This window comes from Sparus aurata, chromosome 7 (assembly GCF_900880675.1).
Source record: "Sparus aurata chromosome 7, fSpaAur1.1, whole genome shotgun sequence".
In the NCBI taxonomy this organism is placed as follows: domain Eukaryota; kingdom Metazoa; phylum Chordata; class Actinopteri; order Spariformes; family Sparidae; genus Sparus; species Sparus aurata.
In genome coordinates, this window is record NC_044193.1 from 20,916,000 (window position 1) to 20,943,431 (window position 27,432).

Sequence of the window (27,432 nt, forward strand, 5' to 3'; positions counted from 1 at the left end):
TATTAGAAATGATGGCCTTGTAATATATTTTAACGCTAAATTATGATGATATTACAAGTATTATAGTACATTAATAATAAAAGCCACAAAAGGAAAGAGACAGTGTTTCTAAAAATTATTTTAACTGTTGAACTGTAAGGCTGTGATTGCTGTTAACACGTCTCACCATCACCGTTAAGATTTTTATCTTGTTGTGAACTCACTAAGTCACAGTGAACTCGGGTTCACAGTGGAAACAAAACCTTATTTAGCACCACACCACCTGGCCTCCCTTCTCACACACACACACACACACACATACACACACGCGCACGCTGCCTTTCTCCTCTATCTCCCCTCCCATCTCTGCTGTTGACTGTTGGTTCTGTTTTGCGGTCGCTCCAGTGCAACAGAAAGTGGATGAATGAGAGCTTCAGCCTGTTTTTTTATTTTTACACATCACAAAGTATAGGTGGAGCCGGAAGCGGTTGGAACCTGCGTCGTGTCTTTTGTGAAAAGGGATTTTTTTTTTCTTTTCTTCCAAGCTGTTTCTGATGGGAAGCGCGCTGTGTGTTTGTGTGTGTTGTTCCACTGTGGAACCTAATCATAACAAGCAGAGCTGATGCTCATTAGATGTGAGCTGATCACTGACAGCAAAACTAAATATTTCTTTCCTGGGAATCAGCTGGAGAGGTAATGCAGATAGTCTTTTAAAACACTTTGGAAACAATCCTTTCAGGAAAAACAGCGCACATGCGTGTTTCCAATTCCTCCAACTGAATACTTTCTAGGATGGCACGAGGCCAGCAAATTCCAAACAGAATTCCATCAAAATCCCCCCCGAGAGATACGACGAGCTGCTGCGTGTATCTCGCCGGTATCTGATCATGTCGTCCATGTGGTCCGCTGACCGGAGCACAGTGTGTCCAGGTAAACATAGCCCGGGTTTTGCATATGAAAATGAACCACGCAGCTGATAAAAGGTGAGGATGCACATGATGTTGGGCGTTGGTGGATGTGACCCCAGTGCTGCAGTGTGTACATAGTGTGTGTGTGTGTGTGTGTGTGTGTGTGTGTAGGATCAAACTCTCACACCCAGGAAGAGGCCCTGTTTCCCTTATCTAACGACAACAGAGCATGTGTCGCCATGGCCACAGGCTGCGCTTTTTATGGGCTTTGTGTGTGTGTGTGTGTGTGTGTGTGTGTGTGTGTGTGTGTGTGTGTGTGTGTTTGTGTGTTTGTGTATATGTGTGTGTGTGTGCCATGTTCATTGTTTGCCCATGTTCATTGTTTGCTTGGGGCGTGGTGCAACACCAGAATTGTTACTATAGTCTCTCCTCTCTTCCCCTTTTTCTCTCTCCTCCTCCAGTGCAACTCTGGATTCGACCTACTATGGCTTCTTTCTTTCTTTCTTTCTTTCTTTCTTTCTTTCTTTCTTTCTTTCTTTCATTCTTTCATTCTATCTTTCTCTTTCTGCCTCTCAAACGCTTTGTCTCTCACTCTTCCTCTGTTTTAAGTGTGCGTGTGTATGCTTGTGTGTGCACGTGTGTGTGTCTGTCTGTCTTTCCGTCTCCTCCATCTCGTCTGGCTTTGAACCAGCAGTGACAAGTTGGGCAACATCAAAATTCAGCGGCACATTGTCTCAGGCTGGGGTTTGTTAGGTCTCTCCTACGGCTTAATTGAACAGAGGACGAGGGAGAGATAGACGTAAAAGGAGAAATAAAGAGGGGTGGGGATGAGGAAGAGGGGTGCTCAAACAGGCATACATATTGCATGAGTCCCCCCCCACACACACAACACCACTACCACCTCCCCAACCACCACCTCCACCACCACCACACCCCTTTCTTCACAGAATGGCTGTGTGCTGTTCTGGGCTTATTAATTCCGCTCGGTGAGAGAATTATTTTTAGAGACTTGGTGTACTGGCAAAGGCTTTTAAAGTCACAAGTATTACACACTCTGCTTATAGATTCCCTTTTGTAAATAGAAAAGTTCTGAAAGTTTGTTGTGGTTGTTCTTCAGTGGGATTTTGTGCGTTTTTGTTTTTTTTTTGTTTTTTGTCGCGCTCTTACAGATGTCGCAGTGGTCCGTGTGAATGTTGTTCTGAGTTCGAGTCACGTTCTTCCCCTTTTTTCTTCTACTCGCCTCATATCAAGCACCGCACTACATCAACTGTAATGTGGTGTATGTTATGTTGTTATGTACTAAAGCAGAACAACCGCAAAGAAAGAATACTGTAAAAGAAATACAGTCTTGAGAGAGGTAAGTAAGAGAATGACCCCCTTTCAGGCTGTATATTATTTATGTAACCGGATCATTAATATTAATGCAGCTGCTGCAGCTGGTCAAGGCAGATTTTCAAACTACTTCATAAACTTTCTGAGCAGTTTCACCTAGAGCCCCGGCCGATACTGTGTTTTAGGGGGAAGGTGCATAAAAGATGTGTGACAGAGGCAGGATATTTTACGGATTAACTATAAACTATTATTGTCTAAAATTGCAGCAATGCACTGAAACAGTAGATTCACTCAGGATTAAAAGATTACAGCATATACACTGATAACGATATGTCTATGATCGGCTTATGATATCGGCCAAGTGAAGCATCAGTCGTGTTTTGTTCAGAAAATCTGTAGTAAAGTAATCAGGAACTGAAGATGTGAAATTAAAGCAACATTATGTAAAATATCAGTTTCAGAACCATGTTGATGGTCCAGTGTCTTGTAACAGGCTGAATGGTGTCTCTGTCTCAGCCACTCCACCCCCCATCACTTGTTTCTGCACTATGTAACTTCAGTGAGAGGATATGATCACAGCGTTACATACATGTTTACTTCAACAAACAAGTTTTTAACCATCGACCTAACAAGTTTCCTTTGTAGTCAGCACCTACATTACATCTGACAAACTGTTACAGACCTGGGATTTGTTTTCACCACAGTGGTGCTGCACTCAGAAAGCTGTGGGGGGCGCCAAATCGCACAAAACGCCAACTTCTACACAATGTTGCTTTAACGGAGAATTGTGATATTTACCTCCAAAACGCAGCTGCATGAAATGGAAATGCTAAAAGTGCTTCAAACTTTTACATAACCGCAGCACTTGAGCAAATGTACTTATGTACTTTGCACCACTCTAAAGCCCTTTGAGACAAGCTTGTGATAATGTTATATAAAAAAAATGTTACATAAATAGACCTGAATTGGAGTTCAGTTATTGATATTAGCTGATACATGAAACGGGTTACTTGCAGTGTTTCGAAGCATTAGATCCAGTTATGCAAGTCATTTTTATACTTTGCTTCTTAGGTGATTGGTTTCCTAGTTTTATTTCCCCATTATTACGAGTTTATTTCTCTCTCTAATGATTGGACAGTCATGGCATTGCACGCCCACACAGGCAGTTCAACCCCCCCCCCCCCCCAAACAGATGTTGCTGAGAAGGCTTTATGAGGAGCTTATATGAATTGTCCCTCAATCTTCAGAGGAGTCTGTAATTTTGCCTCCAATCCTGCCATCAGCCTTCTCAGCGGCGCACTCCAAGATGAAAAGATCCCAGCATTATATTGTACCATTAGCACTGTGTAAATATTACATGTTTTCCCTGGATGTGCTAGTTAGCATTACTTCCACCTTGTGGCTTCATTATTTTCGAAACGCTCAGCTTTGTCGATGATTGCGAGGCATGACCTAGTTCTGGGACTCTCTCTCTCTGTTTCTCTCTGTCTTTACTTTCTCACTTTTCTTCCTCATTTGCTCATTCTCTGCGTCTTTTCTCCTTCCATCTCTACCCCTCCACCTCATTTTCCTCTAACGCTGAATCCGTCTACCTCTTTTCTTTGTCATTTATTCATTGTCTTTCTCCATTTACTGCCTCAGCATCACCTTCGTCCTGTTTAGTGCGTCTCTCTGTTGCTCTCATCCTCCTCTCCTCTCATGTATGCATTCTTTATTTCTCAATTTGTCTCCCTTCCACAACCTATTATTATTTTCTCTATTCTCACTTCCCCCCTTCTCCCTCTCTCTCTCTCTCTCTGTACCCCTCCCTGCCTCTCTATCCCTCTTCTCCGTGTTTTTATTCCTCTCTCTCTCAACACCACGTGTGTCACGGAGGGAAACATCGCGAGCAGTGGTCCCTGCTGAACAATTACCATGCAAAGCAATCCAAATAGAGATGTTTGCCGAAAACAACATGTGTGTAATTACTGCTTAATGAGGCCCTTGTCTCAGGCAGAATGCCCAATTAGACTGCCGATGAGAAAGCGATGCCAAGGCCCGCTGAAGAAAGAGAGGGAAGAGGGGAGAAGGAGGGGGTGGGGAGGGAGATGAGGAGTAGAGGGAGGTTGTAGCATGAAGAGAGAGAGAGAGAGAGAAAGAGAGAGAGAGAGAGAGGGGGAAAGAGAGAGAGGGGGAACGGAGGGAGAGAGAAAGCAGCGAGGAGGAGTGGTGGAAAAAGAGGAAGAGACAGGGAAACATAAGGGGGAGTGGAAAGACTGAGAGAGAGAGGGAGAGAGGGAACAACAGAGAAAGAGAAGATGATTTCTGCAGTAAATGTAGAGTAATGGCAGAGCTGATAGCATTGAGCCGAGGATAAATTGGCATTTTAAGTGGGAGAGCGAGGCACTGCAAAGGAGAGCTATCGAGAGAAGAGCAGGGGGAAAACAGCTTTACATTGCAATATATGGGCAGCCATGTTGAAGCACAAAATGGCTGACCTTTCGAGGCTGGATTTGGCCTTTTTGGTGAACATTGCATCACAGATGTAATTGGTGAAAATGAGCGCCTTAATTGCTTCGTTTAAAAAGCTGAAAGAAAATCACTTCGCGGCAGAAGCTAAAAATGCGAGATCTGGCGTTCCGTGGTTAAAAAAGCCCGGCGTTATTCAGCGAGTGTGCTCTCCTTTCACCCGAGAGAATCTTATCCCAAAGACGCTCTCGAAATGGCTTTACGTCACCGGCGATATCAAAGTGGATTTCAATGGAATGAAATTGCTCAGTTAGGCGAGGACAAGAGGCTTTCATGTGAGGAGCAGAGAGTTTATTGCAGATGTGTCACCAAGGTCAATATCACTCTGGCCCTCTCTGAGCAACAGTCACTTCTCGCTGTCAGGTGATAGACGGCACCACGCTTCATTAAGCAAATTAATGTCTGTATCTCCAGCATGTAGCGTCAAACAATTAGTCAGCATTCAGTTTCACCCAAAGCTTTTTTTTTCTTTTTCTTTTAGCGCTGGTGCTAATGGTAGGGTTCTCGGATTAATCATGTGAGGTATGAATGAGGCTTAAATGCAAGTGCTTGTCTCAGTTTCATTTCTTGCGTCTGCGGTTGAATGTAAATGCAATCATTAGAATAACCAAGTGAATCCTCACAAGGGCTTCCATGATATGCATCGTTAACCAACCGTTGCCCCCAGGCAGCCGCTTGTTCCCCAGGCCTTTCTCCTGCAATAATGTACAGTAATTTCTCTTTCTCGACGCTCACATGCTCCACGTAGCTGCTTCGACTTTTCTCCTCTCTTCAAGTGTGGATATTAGATTTCACCCCGAGGAATTCTCCCCCATTTCCATCCATTAGTCGTCGGGCATTGTTTTTTTGAGCAGGTTCCCCCTTTTGATCCACTCGCGTTCTCTCATATCCAGCGTGTGTTTATCTTGCAGGCATTCGCACATAGGCACAAAGCAGACCACCCCAAATGAAAAAGGGCCCCCCTGGTATCTTTACATCTGAGGAATTTGACATGGAATGCTGTCTAGTTTGATCATGTTGTCTCTGCTGTCTGTTCCCCGAGTCTTCATTCCGTACATTGATTTCACAAAGGATGACCTCCGTCAACAAACAAAAAGGAGGCTCAATTTGACACGTTGGGGTTTTTCTGTGTGCATGCGTGTTATTATCCAGGTCCAGTCTTCTATTTGCTGCGAGTGTGTTGCGACAAAAAAAGCTTCATGCCTTTGGAATCCAAGGGCATTTCACAATGTGGCCCTTCTTCTGAACACGGTAGCAGACTCTCAGTCACCTTGACACTGCGCAGTTTCAGTTACTGAGGACCGTTTGTGGGGCAGAATCTCATTTTCTCCTGAGCTAAAAACAGAATCTCTGTTGTTTTGGCTTCATTTGTGGCCCACTCGAAGCCGATCTCGGCGGGGAATTCTTCAGGGATTTAGTTCACCAGCGCGCTATACATCAGCGCAACGTGTTGCACAAAGCGCTCAGCTGGTGACCCGGTGTTGTTTCCCAGCACCCTCAGGGGTCAAGGGGTCATTTGTTGTTACGGGAGTTCTAACCCCGTGTCAAGCAGTGTTTTGGCACCTGCAGCAAGTGATCTTTCAATGCCTGATTAACTCGATCCTGAAGACACAGCATGCCCTCACTCAGCGGCACACACACTGGATCCACAGGCTCAACGATACACACACCCTTTACTACTGTACGCACTCACAGATTCATTCACACTCGTTCTCTCCCTCATACACACAGCAGAGCCCACAGGGAAAAGCCCATCTCTCGTCACTGTGCTCTTGTAGCCTAATTACCGGCCCGCTGACGAACAGTAATTACCCACGCTGCCATGCCACCACGAGGTTTAACCAAAGTGACAAAGTCATTAGTCTCACACTTCAGGCCACCCGTAAAGAGTTTTTCCTTTTCGCACCTCCTCCTCGGCCCCCAATTCTTTTCACACCTCCTCCTTGCACACTGTTTATTTTATTTCTCCTCTCTGTTTCTGTCCACAGTTTGATGGTGACAACATGTACATGAATGACAATAACCAAGAGTTTCGGTCTCCAAACCAGGTAAGACAGCCCACGTCTTTTTCCTATGAAGCCCACAGGCTTGTATGAATAAATGCCCGGGGAGCTGTGGTGTTATTAGCCTGGTATTGCAGGTGCTGGCATTTAACAAGTGGGGAGTTTTTTAAATTATATGTTTTGGTAAATGCTGGAAAGTATTACATGTTTGCCAGTAAAGGTGCTCGTTAACTAAAGTTTGGTTGTAGATAGACAGTGTGGCGTGTAAAACTGGGAAACCGTGAAACACATAAGTCACAGCGGTGTGTGGTCAGCGCTGTCTTTATTAAGACATATGGGTAAGACGTGTCAAAATACATCTTCACATTGAACTCTGCGGTAAACTGAAAACAGTGTGGATGTGAAAATTGACCTCTCTTTAAATTCCCCTTGATTTGTTCTCATTAGCCTGATGTTACGTTTCCTAAAAGAGATTTCTAAAAGACAAGTGAATATGAATTTGAATATTTGAAGTTAACATTTTATCAGTATGAGTGTAAAATTGTATTTCCCCACATTGGAACATATGTAAAGACATGATAAATTATCCTATTTCTAACCAGGAAATTGAGTTTGACTAATCTCTCCCTTCAATACACCTTGGGCTTTATAACTTTAATGATCTTATAATCACTACAAATGACTCAGTCAAAGGTTTCCTTCCAGAACAAACAACTGTGAGGCAAAAAATGTACTTTATTCAAGATGTTTTTTTTATTTATTTATTTGACACCACCAGGTTGACATTTTAGTTTTTGAATGCCACCCTCAGATCAAATGTTTAATATATTCAGTACTATGGTTTATGATCATTGAACTGAAGACATTCTCATTAGCCTCAAGTGTCCTGTTTTCCATGTCATTAGCAACTGTTAGCATCCAAATACCACTGACTGTATTAAATATAGACAGAGCACAACATTTGAATTGAAAGCAAAAGTGCCTTAAACAAAGTGTTTCCCAGCTCGGGGGACACTCTACTGGTTTCAAAAAAGAGGTTTGATTGTTTGTTAGCTCATGAGAAAATGACCCTCCCTCTAACTTGATTTATTACCTCAGGAAACAGTTTCCTAATGAGTTTATGGTCTCGATCACTACTGTCAAGTCTTCCTCAACACAGTATGGTGTTCATTTAGTAAATTATGGTCCCATTTAGAGAAACATGGATGGCATGGCTGTCTTGTGATTGACAAATCGCTTGACAACTGCATGTCCACATGTTCTCAGCCTGATCCGATCAGTGTCCTTCCCAGCTCCACCGTCGCGTCCAATTATGGTCACCTCTAGGTTCAAAAACCAAGACGGTGACAGCCGTAATGTCAGACTCGAGGCTTCAAGGCGGTAGTCCACAAACCAATGTCATGGTGGGTTTACACCCAGCTGGCACCGAAAGGATGAACATGTTACACATTATAGGCTATCTGCTAAACATCAGCCTGTTAGCATTGTTATTGATGGCATGCTAGCTTGTTGACGTTAGCATTCAGCTGTATACAAGTACAGCCATAGTGTGTGGTCGCAGTCGTGTATTTTAATGTACAGATCACTTCCACAACCCACAGATTAAATCAGTATGTTTAGTTTTAAAGTGTTGCTTTTTGCCACACGGCTTTGAGGCTAATCCAAGGTGGATCACTGGTGCATTACTGTTTTGTAGCCAGATAAACTCGGAGACAGCAGCGACTGTAATGTAATCTCTTGGTTAGCAGTTTACCAGGTGTCTAAAATGGGCATTAAAATATTCTTCAGATCATTTGATCTTTCAACCTTCAAGCATGGAAAAATGGGAATTGAGACAAAGTGGTGTCTTTTGAAAATCATTTATAACTGCAATTAACGATTTGCTGTGTCAGATCAGCTGATTGAAATATTAAATCGGCGATGGTAGCCTTGACGCCTTAATCGGAGCATTACTCTAAAAACATCATCCATGACCTTGAGCCTCTCTTGCTAAGCAGGGAAAAAAAAAAACATTTAATTCCTCGTAAGCCAGAATATCTTACCAACATGTGCCATTTGATAGATGATTTTATCCAAAGTACATTAACTCAACATGTATCTTTAACATTAGAGGGATTAAAGCATCAACCCCGAGAGTGTTAACGCAATGTCAACCCATTGAGCTAAACAGGTCACTCACAAATAAACCGGCAGCAAACGTTTTCACCGTTCTGGGCTCATTGTTGCGCCGGGCCCAGTCTGGAGTGGCACAGTCCTAGTCGCGCTGTCAATGAGTTAGACAGGCGCAGCGCTGAGTGCTCCCAGCTGGTACGTGGGAACACATGGCCGGACATATGGCAGAATTTTGAGCTGCAGGATTTGTTGATCCAGCGGCGAGGCCTTCATGTTCTGACAAAACACGACGAGGTGGAGGCTCCTCGTCAATTAGTGCTCCGCCAAATACTGTCAGGGAGTCATGGGACAAGGCCAGAAGGCTGAGGACGTCGGGGCACACACACACACACATATACACACACACACACAAATACACACACTCGCGCTCGCACAGAATCACACAGATACTGTAATAGGAAGTGACACATTCTCTGACACAAAGTTATTCATAAGTCATCAGCACATGTGCGAGTAAACATCCTAATTTTCAGCTTCTTCCACTCTCTTCACAAACACACGCACAAACATAAGTTCACACCTCAATACTTGTGAGGACCCACATTGACATAATACATTTACTTGTCAGTACTCCTAAATGTGACCATCACAGCCACCTAACCGTCTCATATCATTAAGTAGTCAGTTCATGCTATTAAAAAAAATAGATATTTCCTCACTTACTTCAGTGGTGTCTGGTACTACATTGCACTGCAAATTTGCATTTGCATGCTGCGACAGAGGCAAAGTAGCCGTCTTTTGGAAATAAGATATTGTTTAAAGAAAAAAAAAACGGATTCCAGTCTTGGATCCAATCAACCCTTAGTACAGTACCTTGCAGTACATACATACATTTAAATGAATGTATAATTTACTTTTTTCTAGTAACCAAAAACAACCCCACAAAAGCAAAGTATGAACCTGAAAATGAGGATAGTATGTCTCTTTTAACACTTTTAGCCACTATTCACATTTATGACCCTCACTTTCGGTGCCTTTTTCATGTGTTCTAAGTTTGAGATGGATCTCTATGAAAAGTCAGCCACCATCTCAATACAATAACATGTGGTCCCTTAAATGTAAAAAGTTATGTCTGGGGAACTCAACAGTCACGTCCCTGTCATGAAATTGTTTTTCTGGTGACTCTGTATTACCCACATACCTTGCTTTAGACTCCTGTTACTGGAACTACTTTCTTCCAAAGACGTCTTTTAGTAATTTGTGTGTACTGACCCTTTAAACTAAGACTACTTATAACATTAACCCGACAGTAAAACCCCGTCTTAACCCTCAAGCAGCCGCTTTGAAGAAGTGAAGACCAGCCAAAATGTCCTCACTTTCCAAAAATGTGCTTACACTCAGAGTATAAAACTCGCACAGACTGACAAACAGGAACATATGTACAGTGTGTGCACAGAAACACACACACATTCTGTCATAAACCCTGACACACACACGCACACATATATAGAGGCACACTGTCACCCTATATATCCATAAGGTTGTCTTTCCTTTGATGTTGAGATTGAGTGACTATAACGAGAGGTCGAGGGGGGGCTTTAGCAGCTTATTGTCTACTTATAACACACATCACAGGCTACGAGGTCCGTCGTTGTTAGCCACATTTCCTGATCTGCCCTAATTATGTCACTTTGCTTGCATACATGGGTTTGAGCTAATTGGGATAAATGTCTAGCTTTGTAGTTTCTCTGCTGCAGCGGTCATGTGTCAATCATCAACACCCTCTCCAGGTTCCGCAGTGTTGTGTCAACAAATACCTTCTTAGTGGATAAGGCAATTTGGGCTTTTCAAAACATGTCAGTTGCAGTTGATGCTCTGTCAGCGCCGTCAAACAGAAGCTTAAGCACCAGTTCTGAGCGGACCAACGGACACAAAGTTCAACGTTTGGCTTTTGATTTTTTTAATGCAGCGGATTTAATTTGAAATATAGCAGGAGGGAGGGTGGGCACCATCACTTTTAAAGGTATACTGTGCAGAATGTGCCTACTATGCAACTTATAGACTAAAAGTGATCTCTCTCAGTCATGAGCAACGACCCACCAGAAATGTGTGGTCCCTGCTCTAGGCCTGTCATTTTATTATTTTGCAGGCTACAGAGGGTCGAAGTCATGCCCCTTCCAGTGCATCACCATTGGACATTGTTTCAGGAAAAATATGTATTGTAGTGAATAAAGAGAGACAACTTAAGAAAACACGTAATTTGAAAGTGAGGTTGTTGATTAACGCTTACAAAAACCTTTTAGAGCAGAACTGACTAACTCTCCTTTCACATTACCTTCTTAATCTTTTGCTGAGCCAAGTTGATGACCATGTTGATATATATTAAGAGACATGGTGTAGTCAGGAAGCGGTTTTACACAAAACTAAATGGCATTTTACTCATTTTACAACAAACTGCAATTCTGGCAAAAGATATATATTTGGTTTGTTAAGTCTCATTCTCAGGTCATGAAGTTGGGTTGGTTGCTCACCAAGACTCCATGCTGTGCATACAGCACCTGGTGTGTTAACAAACAGCAAGTGACAGGATTGCATAGCGTACCTTTTAAGCTGAAAGTTGCAAAGAGCCTTAAGCACAAGTTTATACTAATGATAGTCATTTGCAGCCCTAATGATGAATACCTGAGAAGTTTGCACTGATCTTGATGTCTAAGCACAACTTTTTTAGTGTATTTGACATTGTAAAAAACCTTTTAACCCCGCTTAACGGAACGGAAACTTTCCTTTAAAGATATCCGTTCAGTTGTGTCAGAGCATACCAAAGCCATCGCATATTAACTGTCTTGTGCATACGTTTACACATATTTTCTGAATTTCCATGTATTTAAGCAGCACTTGGGTGCAGGCCATCTGAGAGGTTAACCCACAAATATCTTCAAAGCCGCCACATCCGAAGATATTTGCATTTTTTTTGTACATCAAACAAAGTTCATCACTCCGGCTGCTTGCTGTGCATGTGAGCCAATCATTCCCTAATTAATGCTTAATTGTGTGCATTAGCCGTGCAGTGTTTTGTCACATACAGCCTGCTTTTGAAGTTAAATCAGACAAATTGGAGGTTCAAGTATGGAATCATTTTCTGCATCAATTTGAAATGGTGATTACCGCCTGATGAATATGCTGAATACATGCCTACATGCTGGTATGGGTGTGTGTATATGTTATTTTTTTTCTAATGTGTTTTCTCATTTTTATTAAGATTTAAGTACTCCCCAGCTGTGTTTGCAGAAGAACAAGATGGGCCGCATTTGCCACTATGTCTCCTCTGTTTGTTCCTCGCGAGCAGCTCTGCAGTGAGACTTTTATTCTTCGCTTCTGAGGAAAATGCACAGAGCTCACAGTGTCTTCCCAGTGGTCAAACCTATTTTTGAAAGAAGGACCCTGTCTGCTTTAAAGCAAGTTCTGACGCCGCGTGGAGATGCCCGCCCGAGCCTTTACATGATGTGTGCCTGTAAAAAAAAAAAAAAAAAGAAAAAGAAAAAAGGTGCACGTAGCCAGAACAGAGGCTCCTTTGTTTGCATGTCTCGGGGTCTTCCACAGCGTATGCACTGAGGTAGCAGTTTGACACAGCCGGGAGATTGCATTACACATAACATCTCCAAGCTTTTAAAAAGAGAAAAACCTCTAATCAGAAACAGCTTTAAAGGGGGCCGTTTACTGTATGCTTGGACACAATCTGTCCATTCAAACAAGATGTTTTTTTTCGAGGCTTTGAATACTGTACGGTTTCTGCACATATGGAGCGCCCAGACGTTTCGATGATATTGATGTTTTTTTCCATTTAGCTGATCTGTCGAGGTTTCGGCCTATACGCGTGAGTGTGGGCGTGTTGTTTTGTTGACCGCCATTGTTTATATCTGCCCACACACGGAGCTACTGAGGGGATAGTTTGTCAAATTAAAGATTATTAAACATCTCAATTATCCTGATTGACTCGCATAGCTTTGTTCCAGAGGTCTGAAAAACGCTGCCCACATCTCAGATTTTGTCAGCGATTCATAAACATGTAGTTCTGGCGCATGCTCAGCGACATACTAGAGCTCTCTCCACTGCAGCGTCCGTGTCAAAGTGAAATTGAACTGAATGATAAAGAGAAGATCCAGTCTGATTATCAGGCTGATGTGCACACGCGAGCCAAATAATGCTGACTGCAGCGCATGCACTTGCACCACTGCACGATCGCAGCCAAACCAAAATGGCTGCCTCCAACCACACCCACGCGCATTCTAATCCTGGACAAAGTGCAATTAGTGCTCTTCATTTAGATTCATATCAGGCCTGATCTGTCTGAGTGATTGTCCAGACTCGTACCTCCATGTGTATTTTGGTGTGTTTTGGCTCGCCTCCTCCTCACCCTGTAATCAGCCTCCGCAATGCATGTCAGTGTGTGTATACGCACATACGATGGATCAGGGAAAATTAGAGGCCAACAAAAAAAACAAAAAAACAAATCCCCCCCCAAAAAAATGGCTGGTTAGGGAGGAAAGCTTGAAAGAGAAAACAAGCCAGTGGCAGGAAGTCTCTTCCTCTCTCGTGTTGTACTCGCTGTTTTGTGTTCCTGTGCAGGAGAGGAAGCTCAGGGGCCGCTGGTCTTCAGAGGAGCAGCAGCAAGTTTCAGCCTGTTTTTTGCGCGTCCGTGTTTTTTCTGTTTCCAGGTGTCTTGCTGAGCCATGTGTCTCTATCGATTTGGCCGGCTGCAAGAGAACAGTGGCTGATGGTCGAGATTAGAACAGAAACCTCACTTGTTGGACGCAGACTCTCTCTCTGTCTCTGTCTCTCTCTCTCTCCTCGTCTTTCTGTGTCTGTCTGTTTATTTTTGTGTGTTTCTTAACTCTGACACTCCCTCACTCTCTCTCTCTCATTCTCCGTGTTTCTCCTTCGTCTCTCTCTCCGTTTTTCACCCACGCTCATCTCAGCCAACTCCTTTCACCTGGAAATGTATGGCTCTCACATGCATCATCTAAACCTCAATTCAGACAACTCACTCCTAGTTCACTTCAGACCATTGCGATAAAGCCAGGGTAACACAAGGTAATTACGCACACGCTTAAGTAGTTGTTCAATGCAAAACTGAGAAAACCCGCTGAACTTTAATTAAGTTCAACTAACAACTTACACAGCTAGTTTTCATTTTTCACTCGTGTTCATTTTTGCTCTAGTGAAGCAGTTCATAGTCTCACCCACAGTGCACATCAATAATTATGTCTTCTGATTCTGAGGTAGCTAACAACAGTACGGGAAGCAGTCGAAGTAGACTTTTAGGTCTGAGAGAGAGGAGCGTGTGACTTATCTGACACACGTAACAAGAACAAATAATTTGAGACTCTCTGGAATTTGAGCCCGAATACAGAAGAAGTATGCTAATTTTACATCATGGAAGGACAGGGCCAGTTTGACATTTTGGGAAATGTCTCGCTTTGAAATGATTCACTCTCCTGCCAAGAGTAAGATGAGAAGATGAAAATCGATACCACTCTCATGTCTGCATGGTAAATATGACGCTAACGCCAGCAGCCGTCTAGTTTAGCTTAGCATAAAGACTGGAGGCAGAAATCCAGGATGTAACTGAATATTCATGTACACAGATTGAAATGGTGTCAATCTTCTTAGCTCAGTATATGTACCGAAATGCTGAACCATTTCTTTGAGACGGTTACGATGCGAACAATCAGTTGAACACTTAGTCAACTCATAATATGTGTTTAGAAAAGATTTAATTGTATGTATGTAATGTATGCATAAGCTCATTTTATTAATTCAGGCTTTCATACTGAGCGTTAGCTGAAAATGTTGAATATAAGGCTGGCGCCAACAGCAGCTTAGTTTAGCTAGTTCAGCTTAGTTTAGCTTAGCTTAGCTTAGTTTGGCTTAGCATACTGCCTGGAAACAGGGGAAGACAGTTACTTTGGCTCTGTCATAAGGCTAAGAAAATGCTTACATACACTTCACCGATTAACACATTATTGACTGTATCTCATTTGCTCAAGCTAAGCTAATTGGCCGCTGGCTGTGTAGCTTCATATTTAGCATACAGATATAAAAATGTTATTGGTCCATGAAAACAGATATTTCCCAAAATCAGACAAAGAAAGAAGGGTAATTCTGATACAAGAAGCTGCCATGATTTTGTCAGCAATTAATAGAAATCCAGATGTTGCTTGGCCTGATGATTCCCCTCACCCCTGATCTTTCTCTCTCACTCTCTCTCTTGCTCTCTCTCTCTCTCTCTCTCTCTCTCTCTCTCTCTCTCTCTCTCTCTCCCCCCCCCCTCTCCGAGGCAGAGACACCTCAGTACACCCTGGCACCGCACACCCAATGTGGGCGATGCTGATGTGAATAGGCACCGTTACTTAACAGTGACTCACACAGTGCACCATTATACCCCCACCACCACCACAACTGCAACACTCTCCTCACTTCACAACACTCCCCCTCCCCCTCCCCCTCCCCCCTCCTCCCCCCTTACCGCCTTACACTTCACTTCAGTGAGCGTGTTTCTCTCCCCATCCTCTCTCCTTGCATCCCTGCAAGAAAAGTTAGGGGGACATTTGAGACAAAGGATGAAGAAATGAAAATTGAGGGTCTGAAAACGCCAACACACATCTCGCTCCCTCTTTGAGGCCGCGCGGAGCCGCCGGCAAGGTCGCGAGAAAGAAGTAGAGATACATATTGTACTTTATTTAAATTTCAAGAGAGATCGCAGCAGCATGAATTCAGGCTGGAAACAGTTCTCAGCTCTAAACCAGCACCGGGGCGTCAATATCTGTAAACAAAGCTGGAGGAACATCAGAGGAGCGTCAGCAACAACAACCACGCCCATGCTAGGGGGGGGAATGTAAGTTACAGTTGTAACCAGGGATCGGTAGTTCCTTATGTAGGTCAGTCCATGTCAGCCAATAAGTCCAATTACCATCAGCCTCTGAAAGAGAACAAGCTCTGACCTCTGCTCTGTTTTCATGCAGCTAAAATGGACGGAATGGATGGCGAGTCCTGCTCTGTGGCAGAGTTAGGATTTTTATTTATGGACAATAGAGAGATATTAGCAAGTTTGAAGGAAAACAGCAGCATGAAAAAAATAAAGACAGCGAGGTCAAAGGCAGGGCTGCATGGTGATGTGAGGAGTCAACCTGGAAAGACTTTGGTGATGTCTGTTGATATCAGAGGCTCTAAAGAACATCAAAACGACCCACTGTCCCACACTTTTTGGCCTACTCCCCTCGGTCCCTCCACAAATACATCGCCTGCGGAAAAGCAGCCCCCCCTCGACAAAAAAACTGCAACTTATCAACAGCGAGAGTGCACTCAATGATTCATACACTCTTTTAAGAGAACTTGAAACCTTGGCTCTATTTCGGTCCCGGCCTCTCTCTGTGTACGCTGCACGGCGGAGCAGAGGGATTTAGTGGGACTAAGTAGTTTGATATTTCTATTGGTTTTTCTGTGTGTATTTTCACTCTCTCTTTCCCCTCTCTCTCTCAGTGATCTTTCTCATCATATGGAGACCAAGGTCATGGCTGATTGAAATATAATATAAGTGTAGACATCTGGCCTAATACTGTGGGAAGTTAAATCTATTTTAATGGCCCCTGCCGCAGTGGATTCTCTCTGATGCACTCTTGCGCTTCACTGACAGTAAATCACAATGTTCTCTTATTACCCTGACTGGAATGAGGGCATAGAGAAAGAACAATGAGGGATCCACATCATTTGTTTTCACCCCTCCCTTGCTTTTTCCTCTCCTCTCTCCTCTCTCCCCTCCCCGCGCTCCTCTTCTCCTCCCCCCTCCCCAGTCCGTTTGCGACTCATAAAGCAAGGGGCTTAAAGAGAGTGACATCATGAAAATAAAAATAAAGGGGATTATGGGCGAGCTATTGTGCCATACGTGATTACTGGGGCTTCCATGTTCCCTTGGGGGGGATGAGTGACTACGAGACAACATATTTTATTTATTTATACAATTCTCTCTAATGAATAAGAATAGGAAATGTGGCCGAGACCACAGTGTTGCACTCCTTGTCAAAAAAAATAAAAACACGGCCCTCGGTTCAAACGTTAAAGAATTTTCTATTCCTCTCTGTTCCGGCGCAAAAGGTCCGAGATGTTTTTTTGCCCAACATCTTTGATCCATAACTTAGTGTGTTTTAGAAAATAAATAAAAAAATAAGGAAATAAGTGAAAATAGAACTGACACTAATGTGCAGCACGTGGCCCCTTTTCACACCTTTTTCAAAACACTTCCTTTGCAGCCAAGTTCGGCTTACAATCCAGCACGGGGGCCCTGCTCGCATCTGCAATGGAGAGTCAGGTCCTTTTTTTACCCAACCTAAATGAGATCCATTTTGATGTGACATTTGAGAGAATTACCAGTGCATGGGGGAGCAGGGAAGAGGTTAGCTCACTGCTCCGCCATTGGTTGAGGCGCACCACGGCCCACCTTTAGTGACGGACGGAACGGATGACCCTGAGCTACTATCGGTCATGGTGAAAGGCCCCCCCCCCCCCCGGCCCCCACCCCTGCACCCCTCCTTGCACACTTCACTTATCCCAGTTCTGTCTCGCTGTCAGTCAGCCCGGTGGGTCCGCTATCCCATTCTCCTTCCATTGTACCGCTCTGTCTGCTCCTCTTGATACATCACCCAAATGGAGTTCCTTGTCGTCTCCACGTCAGGTCAGATAGCCTTTGTGGACCCGGCAGACCATCGCTGTAATAGTCGCTTGTGCGGCACACCTCGGCCGTCTCCAACACCGCCGATGATGAGTTTGATTTCTGCCCTTTCTCTGCTCTGCAAGGTTGATCTGCGAAGGTGAATTTTGAAGATGTTTTAAAGATTTACCGTTGCCATCCGTCTATCTGGAATACGCCGAGTGGACGTGAGGACCTTTATGTATGCATGGCCAGCTGTTGTTTGTCGCCAAAACCGTGCTGCTCTGTCATTTTTTTTTTCACAGTGTAGCATATGGCTGGATGACTTTCCATAGGACACTGTATACTCAGTCAAAGTTATGGGCTTTTATGACACAAAAGAGTTGTTTTTTGACTGATTAGTTGTTTCTAAAGTCTTGTAAGTGTTTCATATTACAGGAAACACTTTGAGTGTGTCAGCCACTGGAGCTGTAATAACAAAGTCCATCAAAGACAGACAGCTCTTGTCTTTGGACAATTTGCCCCCCATCAGCCATGACAGGCTCTCTGTGGCACCGCGCAACATATTCATTCTCCTCCCTTTGACGAACACATCATTGTTCCCAGATGAGCTGTCTTCCACTAAACACCTCATAGGCCACGAACGACTCCATCACCAAGCTAATGACTCCATCTCATCTTCCCAGCCATTTGTGTCAAAGAAACTTTTGAGCTCAGCTGATTCATTTGTTTCCACTTAGGATAACTTAATTACGACGAGGTGGAGCTGTGTTTGATTGCGGAGACCTTTCAACCAGCACACCTACACTTCAAGGTGAAATTTCAGCTAAACTGGGGCTAACAACTAGCAATTATACCCAATCTTTTGTTGATTGTACATGCCCTGAGGATCTAAGTATGTCTATGTCGTGTCCACAAACTAAGACAGTTTGAACCCAGTAAAAATGTTTTACCTTATTATGCTGAGAAAAAACATTTTAATAAAAAGCTTTCAAGCACAGAATCTACTTAATTGTTTTTTTTTTAAAGTATGCTGCCAAGCCAGTGGCCACAGTTCAAGACATCTGTTAGTGTGAAAACCACTTGATATTTTTAAGGAGACCTCAGGACAATCTCTAGCCGAACCAAACCAAACCAAAGTGTGTCTGTGCAGGCGTCAATCGGACAACTTAAGATCAGAAAATGAGCGGACAATATGACTAAACGTTAATGCCAGCTCAAAATACCCGACCACATAAACAATGCAATCATAACTTCATGGTGCGGACAGTTTTAAAGAAAGTGTTTTGCATGGTTTGCATCTATCTCATGGATCATTATAAAAACAGCTTCCTGATGCTGTACCAGCCACCTTTGAAAGCAAGAACAAACACTTCCTCTGTCATCTCCTATGTAGCATAAATTAAGCTGTGGAGTAAGTTATGCAGGACTGAATGTCATTACCTCGGCTGAGCTTTTGACACCGTGATGGTTTATTCATTTCAAAGTGTGAATGTGAAGCAAACAGTAAGTACAGTTAAAAGTATGCTTCAGATAATTCTTGAAACTGGGTTTTTAACGTATGTCTTTTAAAAGTGGTCTTCGACTAGAACATCATTTTGTAAGTCCGATTCTTCCATAGATCCATGCAGAAAATCAACACTGTTCCCATGGGGTGAATCATCTCCATGTTTCTCTTTCAAAAAACCAGGGCCTGCTTTATGTATGATGATAGTCAATATGCCTCGGAGCGATATCTCACATCTATAAACTATGTTAAAGCAATATGGTGTTTTGATGTCAAATCACAACTGATGTACAAAAGGAGCCCGGTGCTATAGTCTCTAAGTTAGAGAAAGAAAACAAGTGAAGAAGTGATGTGCAGATTCTTCAAAGATCCACAGCAGAGTCCCTGTCTCAGAAAATGACAGATTTGCTTAAATTTCACCTCTGCGGGGAGGAGGGTGAAGGTTAGCGAGAGAAAGCTGAATCAACATTTGGCGTTTCTTTCTGACCCCTCTCTCTTTTATCCACTCTCCCCCACGTCCTGAAAGACAGTATATTTATGAATTATTTATCTATGTTTGAAAATATTAAACTTGTGATGTCCTTGTCCCGCGTCTTATCTCCAAGGGCATCATAAGAAGCAGTAAAGGGAAAGAAAAAAATCACCAAAGCAATGGAAGGCACGGTCGTAAAGTAGCCTCTGACAGCATTTAAATCTTGGTACATACGTACCTCAACGTGTTCAATTACTCACTCTCACCAAACAAGCCTCTCCTTTTCCCTTTCAGAGAGGGCTGTACACCAGATTCCTAGAGGTTGTTCTGGTTTGTGACCATTTACAGCCTAGCAGTGTCAATTCATACTGTATACATGGATACAGTCTAGCTAGAGTGAAGTTCTGCTCTCAGACTGTTGAATTTGAGTACTCTTTGAGTACCAAGAGTAAATAATGCCGAGATGATCTTCACAAGAAAAATAAAATAATCAGTCCTTTGTTCTAAAACTTAAAATCAACCTATGTATTCAACATTATGTGTTTTGCCTGAAACCAACCAAACTTGAACCACAGTGGAGGAAGGTGGCCAGACAGCCATGGCAATCATTTTGTTTGGGCGTGTCAGATCAGGAGATTTATTTGTTGTTTTGAAAGGCACATTCTCATTTAGATTACATTTATCTGTATCTGTTCACAAGAAATTTTGAGACAAAATCAACATAACATCATGTAGTTCAATTGCTTTCCTGTCTTTCAATTCGTCCTGCAAACCTTCACATTTTTCTCACACAGGGCTACAACTAGCGACACGGTTTCATTGTCATTATTTTCTATTATTATTTCTAAATTCAATAATTAATGTGTACACAATGTTACCATCACGGTTTCCAAGATGAGGTGCAAATATTTTCTCTTAAAAAGCTAGAACCAGCAAGTTTGCAGCACCTTTATTCAAAAGAAAGTAACATACGATGACTTGATTGACATGATTGGATGAATTATTTATTAAACTTTTCGCTGCAACTAACGGTTTCTTTTTTTTCAATAATGATCAATTTGACGATAATTTTCACAATTAATCAACTAATCAAAAATTGTAAGATAATTGTGAAAAAAAGGCTCACCACAATTTCCAAGAGTCCAAAGTGACGTCTTCAAATGCTTCTTTTGTTCTCATCATTTTCTAAAATAAATGACCAAGAAAAATGGCAAATCTTCCTAGTAAAGAAGCCAGAACCAGTAAATGTTGAACATGTTTGCTTGGAAAATGACAATTGATGATGACGATGATGATGATTGAACAATTATTAAAATATTTGCAGATTAATTTTCTTCAATCGGCTAACCGTTTCATCTCTAATCCTGCCTTATAGGGACAGTAGTATGGCCTCCTGTTCTGGGCTTATCTAGGTTTTCATTCTATCTATGGCAGTATGTATGTATCTATATATAGCTAATGTTGCAGCTCGTCAGTAATAAATGCACGAACCAGCCAGATTTGTATATATCTTTTATCGAATTAAACCATACGCATACGCTTGTGAACAGTAAGAACAAATGACAACAACAATGCATGTTAGTCAACGAAGAGACAGACATTTGTTAAACCTTTATCGTGGGAAAAGGAACTGTCAGTGATAATATTTCTGAGCAAGCACCGAACGAGGGGAGCTAGTGTTATGGGAAGAGAAAAATAGCACATCACCCCCTGATAGTAAACATACTCCCTTTTATTATTATTATTCCCTCCCTAATGATACTGCACATTATGAGACTTTTATCCTATCTTCAAGCACCAGTTCTGCTGGTGGGGACATTGTAGCTGCTCCATCGTCGTTTCTTGCCATTTGTTTGCTAAAAGTATTTGTTTGCAAGATGAATTGCTGCAGTGGCAGGCGAGATGACAGCCTACACGAAGATGATATTGAATTGATTTCTGAAATGTTGCAGAACGGACTAGTTGATGTGTACCACGAGACATGAATAATAAAAATTCTATTAAAAAGCTCTTGAATGGCTGACACTGGAATATTATTTGTGATGATTAATTTTCTTCAGTCATTATAAAGGGGAGTTGGCATCAGATTGCCTCTGACAAAATTGCTTTTCATTCCCTGGTGAATACCCTCAGTATGCTTTTTGAGAGCACAAAACCATATTTCTCGGCGCAATATTATGTCAAGATAGGCCCGCGGAAAAAGACAACCACAGGCTCTGCTCATGTATCACCTTATTAGTGCCATAAAAACGCTGCTTTTTTACCTGCTGGGGGTCATTTGGACACACGCCGGTTACATTTCACAGTGAGGGATGTGAGGTTTGTTTAGTCCGGCTTTGTCTCTTTCTGAAAAAGCATGATTGGCACTATAATTATGAGATTATGAAAAAGCCCCTAAGTGAGTGTCGCTGGTGTTTTCCCACTTAATGAATTTGATTAACTGTATTTTAAAGGCGCGCAGGCTGACAGGATGTTGCTTTAAAGCTGTCAAGATTTCTGAGGCGAATTACTCTGTACAGCAGCTGTTGTTGTTGTCGAACTCTAATTAATTTGCTGTGTACGTTTGTGTTGAATTAATTCTTTACACTTTTCTAAGCACAACAATTTGCATTTCTAATTATTTTTTGTTTTCCGGCACAAAAAAACAGCCCGAATCGACTGCCGCCGTACAGTGTCTGTCTGCACAAAACGATTCTGAACAACAAAAAAACCAACAGGTGCCTTTTAAAAGCCAATTATGAAGCTTTTTAATTACTCTGGATCAATGTTTGTCAACTTTACTCTCAGAGATTGTTACTGAACTTCTGTTCGCCATTAAAATGTTGTCTAGCATTGTCTCGTGGGCACATTTTCTTAGAGATTCAGGTGTTGGAATCAGCGCCTGATTTCATCTGTGCTGTTACTAAATGTGGCACTGTTTTGAGATGCAGGTACACACATTTTTTTTATGTTGCTGTGTTGTTTTCATGTGGATTTTCCCCGTGTGCTTCCTCCCACGTACCAAAGAAAATAGCTGTCGGTGGGTTGTAGACTTTAAGTTAGCCTTACATATTAAAGGGATAGTACACCTAAAAATGAAACCTCGCATTACCTGTAGTGCTACTTATCCATCCACATGGACTCGAGTTGTCGAGTTATGGAGAAATCGGCTGTGGAGAGGTCTTTTCTTGAATATAAGGGAACCAGATGGCACTCGGCTTGTGGTGCTCAAAGAATGCACCAAAAAAAAAGACATTTTGAAGACTCAACAGCAAGTCTCTTTACAGAAATCATGATCCATTTTCTCTAGATTATCCGCAGACCTTGTTGTGAGCCCTTTTACTGTCGTCTTTCTACCGAACTACGCCCGCCAAACGTATCACCGCACAGAGGAATGCTCATGACAGCAAGGGACGTAAACATAAATGGCATCGCTGTCGGCTGAGCTGTAACAATGGCTAGCTTAGTTAGTTTAGTTAGCTAGCCTTTCGTCCGTGAGTAGATGCGCACTTCCTTCTCTGTGGTGTTGTAGTTGACAGGTGTAGTTCCTGCTCACAACAGGCTCTGGACGAGAGGCTAGATGTTCACTTCCCTGTATGATTACTACTCGTAAGAGGAGACATTGCATTTTTTTTCTGCGCTTTAAGCACCACATACGGAAATGCCATTTAGTTCTATTATATTCCAAAAAAGGCAGATATCACTATGGCCAATATCTCAAAATTTCTGCAACTGACACCTAATCAATCAAGTTGTATAAATAGCACTGAGGATGAGTGGAAAAAATATGTATTTTTGATTTTGGTGTGAACTGTCCCTTTAAAGTGTCTGGTATTTCCTTTCTCTTTTAAGATATGTTTTGGATAAAATTGCCATTTGCATTCCTGAAATTGTAGTAAAATTAAGTGTAACGGTTGCACTGGTTGTAGTGTTCCTCGACAATGATTCCGTTCTTTTCTCCGCCTTTCCAGAGCTACTCCAGTCAGGGCAGAGGCAGCAGCGGAGGAGGAGCAGGGGATGAGGACTACGAGATCCCCCCCATCACACCCCCCAACCACGCCGACCCTTCTCTGCTGCACCTCATGGAGCACGAGTCGGGTTACCCCTTCCACTCTCTGCCTCACAACGGCCTGCTCAACACCTACTCCTACCCCGAGCTGCCCGCCCTCATGATGTCCAACATGCTGGGTCAGGACACCCACCTCCTCTCGGGGCCTATGCACTCGGTGAGTAAAGCCTTTTTTTGGTTTTTTTTCTCATCCGTCCCATTTTAGCTGCGGCCCTTTATGATCATACGAGTCAAGCGCTGTGGTAGGCTGTTAGTCTTCGTGGCCGGGAGGCTGGAAGTCAGCACAGAGAAAATTTTCTCTGGAGGTTTCACATGTGCGTGTCACGGAGAGTTCAGTCTTTTCAAAATGTGTCCAAAAACTATTGATCTTGAGACACTCAGTTGAGGCTACGAGCTCCTATATAGAGCAATGGAGCAGTAAAATGACTAATTCTTCTGTGTGCGGCTCTCCACAGTCTCAGATCATTTTTTTATTACTGCAAAGCGTTTTTCTATTAGCGCAATAATTAGCCCGGTTAGAGGCCAAGGAAGCTGAGACAGAGAAGTCTGAAGGGGGGGGGGGGGTCGGGGTCTATACGTGCAACATTAATAAATACAGAGAGCTGCTGCCTCCTTAACACCCAGACCTTTGCAGCAGAGCTCCTTTAATATCTATTCAGCTGCGCAACTCAAAGATTTCATTGCCTCAAAGTGAGGCAAGAAAGGGAGCAAGAAACTCAGCGCTGCACATTTTCATTCGTTATGATCGGCAAAGCAAAAAAGAGGGAACGGGGAGGGATTGGAGTGTGGGGGGTATGAACAGAAAATCTTGACACGGAGGGGGTTGGGGGGGTATTCCTTGTCAGCTACTTTTTATTTTCAAAAGGATGCCGAGGACCCCCGCTCTCCCACTCACAGTAAAGGGACTTTTTCTTGTGTTAAACATGCTTCAGACCGAACATGTAAACACCCCTGGCGAACACATTCAAATGCTTTAATCATAGGATCGAACCAGATGAATTATAGATGGCCTATGTGGTGAATAATTCAACGTTATATACTTTCATCTGACATAAATATTACTTTTTTTTTCCTCTCTGCCCTCCATCATGAATATTTATGCTTTAATGTGAGCATCCGTGGCATTTATCCTCCGTTAATCAGGTCTTATGTGATTTTCAGAATCAAACTGCATAAGTTGCAAGCTCCCGTTTCTTTTTCTTTCTTTTTTTTTTTCCTTTCTGTGGGTGGTAGCTACTGTAAGGCCTCCATTAGAGCCAGTCTTGAGGATTAGGTCACAATCCATTGGCGATTGCTGAATATGCTCGGTGCAGGAGAAAGATGCAGTTTACTGGAGCATTTGCAGTCAATCTGGCTGGAAAACCCATATAATGATTTGGGTGGGTTGATTTCAGTGGAAGACATCGTGTAAGCGTGCTCAGGGTGCACGTATGCACTGTAAACTTTATTCTTTAATGTGATGTCCGTGCACAAGTACATGTAACAAAGCAGCCCCTTCAGGCCGGCAGTAGGAAACAGAGAGGGAGTGCCTGCTTCTTACACAGCTTTTGTTTCACCTTTGCAATTATTTATTCTCAAATAGCCCTTCAGGGTAATGTTCCATTTTCTTATTTCACACCCCCTTTTCTCATAAATAAGCCGTCATTGCAATAAATCACCGCACAAACAGAGACTTGCACACACTGTGAAAGGTCCGGAGATTTATGTAACACATTCATGTTTCCCACTTCCACATTTTAGTACTACTCTAGCAGAGCCCAGCTAATAATAGCCGCTATTAATATTTCTTGTTGCCTAGCAACCCCAGCAAGTAATAGCTTACTCTGGAAAAATAGATGACCGATAAGGAAGAAGGAGGGGGGGGGGGGGGGGGGTTCGGTGGGGTTGGAGTGGGGGGGGATTCAATTCATTTATTATCTCCTGGGACAAGAGGAGCTTATTTCTGAGGCTGTGGAATAGGAAAGTAGGCTGTATATTGAGAAATATTTTAAAGCAATTGGAGATGACGTTATTTTCATTTCGGTTCCATTAGGGATGTTTCATTTGATGCTTCCCCAACAAAGTCAATTAACCTTAATTTCATACTGATAAAGGTATAATAAGGAAGATTGAATTTATGTCTGCCGAATGCTTAAGGAATAATAAGGGCAGATGGAAACGGGCTTCTTGGTGTAACCGGGGTCCTGAAATGAAGAGACAAGCCTTTACCTTTGTTGTGCTGTATTAACAAAAGCCTCACAGACAGAAATTGGAGGAGATGGCTGGAAAACCAAAGCGCTAATCGTTCAACAGTCTTCTTTCACCATCGCTGAAGAAGCAAATAAAAAGTCAACAGCGTTACCTTGAGGATACACTTCTCTTCAATAAAAGCTATCCTTCAGTGCACATATAAACCTCCTACAAGTACAAGCTCAGCTGGAGCAACAGATACGCTTCATCTCGAGGGATGTTGTTGCCGGTTTTTGTACAACATTTAGCCTAAGGCTAAAGCTCTGTAAACTTCTCCCTGCTTTGGGATTCTCTTTTTCAGCGCACATCGATCCTACAGCAAACACAGTTAAATCATTACAGGATTGAGAGCAGTGGATTGGCCGTCATCATCGCGCTGCATAGGCACACAGTTATGCATCAGCTCGTCCTGGAAGATTTAAAAGAGCCCAATTTCTGTTCATTTAGACTTCACTATATAATAATCTTAAGATTTCTGGCCTGCAGAATAGCATATGTCTCTGCAAGAGCCCTTTTTTTCCAAGCTTAATTTATTCTGTCTGACAACCTCCTCTTTTCTCTCTAATTATGACTCCACAGGCGCCATAAAGAAGTGTAGTAAATGGATAGAACAGGTGTCAAATACATGCAATGAGTCCTCTTTGGAGCTTCAACATTTGATGTACATTGAGGTTTGTTTTTTCTGCTTATTTCCAACTGGAAGATTTAGCACTTTGTTCAGGTGTAGGGTTTGATCCTCTCTGCTGCAGACGCATGTTGTTCATAATAGTCTTAACTGCCAGTTTTGAACCTTTTCTCACTTTAAATTGCACCATTTACAAGGACTCCAACAAGCAGAAGGATCAACATCGGCTTTATAAAAGACAGAGCTGTCAATCAGAAATGCTCTTACATTCTCTTAACTCCTCCCTGCAACGCTGACCTACTCCGTCAGCGCCCGTAAATCGAGGCAGAAAGTCTTGGATGACTGGATGCTGCGAGATGTAACATGCCTTCGTGTGAATGCACATTGCTGAGGGAGAATCCCTGTCTCACCCTTAGCTGTCAGCGTTCCTGCCACCCCGGCGCTGGGGGAAGAGGTGGCACCCAGGGGTCTCGTGTTCAACAAGCCCCCTGATCGTTCAGGTCTGGTTGAGGCTACGTCGGGTGGAGCTGCTAGCAAGATGTAGCCCTTTGAAAAAATAAAGGAGGAGGGACACTCACCAGCAGACAGTAATGAGGGGTCGCGATGGAGTTTGCAGAACGGCCCCAACACGGAGCCTTGAGGGGCGCCAGCGCGTTTAAATATTGAAACAGAGCACCAGCCCCTGTCTCATTACTGGCGTAATGAGGCTGGTTAGGGAGGAGGAAAGCCCCTACTGCCAAAAAAGCAGCTGCCAGTTTTACGAGTTTATGTCGCACATTGAGTCAGATGACTCCGGGTGGGAACTTTGTTCAGTTTTCTCAAACATGTGGTGCCAGAATAATATTTTTGGCAAGACATGCGACGTGTGACAGGCCACCAGCAGTCGATGTTTGACACTGTGCTGCGTTGAGACAGTAACAAGTTATTTTGACAAGTTATTGTGGATATCATAAATAATTTGTCAGTTGAGGATTCCGCTTTTGTTATTTATTTTTCAGGCAGCAT

At 42.9% G+C, this 27,432-nt stretch overlaps 1 protein-coding gene across 2 annotated transcripts in view; it reads left to right on the forward strand.

Annotated features, from left to right (window-relative positions):
- Positions 1-27,432, forward strand: part of LOC115585414 (thymocyte selection-associated high mobility group box protein TOX-like) — an 89,335-nt gene that overhangs the window by 36,316 nt on the left and 25,587 nt on the right. For both annotated transcript variants that reach the window (XM_030423760.1, XM_030423761.1), the window contains 2 exons: positions 6,716-6,775; positions 23,476-23,730. In XM_030423760.1, the coding sequence (XP_030279620.1) occupies positions 6,716-6,775; positions 23,476-23,730 (315 nt within the window). The remainder of the gene's footprint in view (positions 1-6,715; positions 6,776-23,475; positions 23,731-27,432) is intronic.